The sequence below is a fragment of the Penaeus vannamei genome, chromosome 36 (genome assembly GCF_042767895.1).
Source record: "Penaeus vannamei isolate JL-2024 chromosome 36, ASM4276789v1, whole genome shotgun sequence".
NCBI lineage: Eukaryota > Metazoa > Arthropoda > Malacostraca > Decapoda > Penaeidae > Penaeus > Penaeus vannamei.
In genome coordinates this window covers 785,005-786,509 of record NC_091584.1, presented here as the reverse complement: position 1 = coordinate 786,509, position 1,505 = coordinate 785,005, and the positions used below count along the sequence as shown (strand labels likewise).

Genomic DNA, 1,505 nt, shown 5'->3' with positions numbered 1-1,505 from the left:
TGCTCGCTCGGAGGCTGAAAGACGAGCATCCTGGCGTGGCTGTGCAACGTCGGCTGCACTCGAGGACGGCCAAGGGACTCGCCGCGTCGCCTGAACAGAGAGAGGGGAAAGTAAGAGAGAGAGGGAGGGGAAAGGGGGAGAGGGAGAGAGAGAGAGAGAGAGAGAGAGAGAGAGAGAGAGAGAGAGAGAGAGAGAGAGAGAGAGAGAGAGAGAGAGAGAGAGAGAGAGAGAGAGAGAGAGAGGGGGGGGGGAAGTGAGGGAGAGGGAGAGAGAGAGAGAGAGAGAGAGAAAGAAAGAGAAGGTCAGACAGAGAGAGAAAGGGAGAAGGCAGGGGGAGAGGAGAGAGAGGGAGAGAAGGAAAGGGAGAGAGAGAGAGAAATAGAACGAATGAGAGATGGAGAGATAGACAGAGATATAATTGTTTATTTAGTTACTTATTTGTCTATTCATCTATTCGTCAACAAGAGAGAGAGAGAGAGAGAGAGAGAGAGAGAGAGAGAGAGAGAGAGAGAGAGCGAGAGAGAGAGAGACAGAGAGAGAGAATATGAGAGAAAATGAGAGAAAGGGGGAGAATGAGAATAAAAGAAAGAAAGAAGAAAAATAAAAGAAAAAGAAAAAGAAAGGAAGAAGAAACAGAACGAAAGAAAAAAAAGAGGAATACCTGACGAAAGTTGGACTTTTGAGATGGTCCATTTTTGTCGAGAGTTAGGCTTCCTGTCCTTATATTCTGGTCCTGTAATGAAGTAAGTTCCCAGCGAAGTTAGCGCCGACACTCGCCCACACGCCCACACGCCCACGATCAGTGCCGCGAAGGACGCTCGCATGTCGGTGCTTCCAGGAGAGTGTGAAGAAAAGAAGAAAAGTTATCGAACAGGAATATTTGATAACTGCAAAGTGTGGTTCTGACTATACTCTGGGAGGAAGGAAGGGAGAGAGAGAGAGAGTGAAAGAGAGAGAGAGAGAGAGTGAAAGAGAGAGAGAGAGAGACAGACAGACAGAAAGAGAGAGAGAGAGAGAGAGAGAGAGAGAGAGGGAGAGAGAAAGACTCGCAAATTAGCCTGTAAATATATTCGATCTTTACTACTGTTGTTTATCTCTTTCCTCGTACTGATAATGATGATAAAGATTATTCACACTGTACGTAACGTTAATATTATTACACTTAACATTAACACACAGTACAGTATTCAAGATAAAAAGCTATCATGATTATTCACATTACAATCATCTACAATGCCGCAATATCATTAAGAGATACCAATACCACTCACAAAACACCAACACCACTCTAATACCACTCTCTACACCAAAACCATCACAAGACACCAATGCCACTCACAACACCACAAACAAGACATCAACACCACTTTAATACCACTCAGTACCATCACAAAATACCAACACCACCACAAGACACCAACACCACTCTAATACCACTCACAGTACCATCACAAAATACCAACACCACTCTAATACCACTCACAGTACCATCACAAAATACTAAC

At 44.4% G+C, this 1,505-nt stretch overlaps 1 protein-coding gene across 1 annotated transcript in view; it reads right to left on the bottom strand.

Moving 5' to 3' along the window:
• LOC138859439 (uncharacterized) overlaps window positions 1-824 on the bottom strand; it is a 2,283-nt gene extending 1,459 nt beyond the window's left edge. Inside the window, exon 1 of the mRNA XM_070114702.1 lies at window positions 662-824. Within this exon, the coding sequence (XP_069970803.1) occupies window positions 662-824 (163 nt within the window). The remainder of the gene's footprint in view (window positions 1-661) is intronic.
• Window positions 825-1,505: the final 681 nt, after the last annotated feature.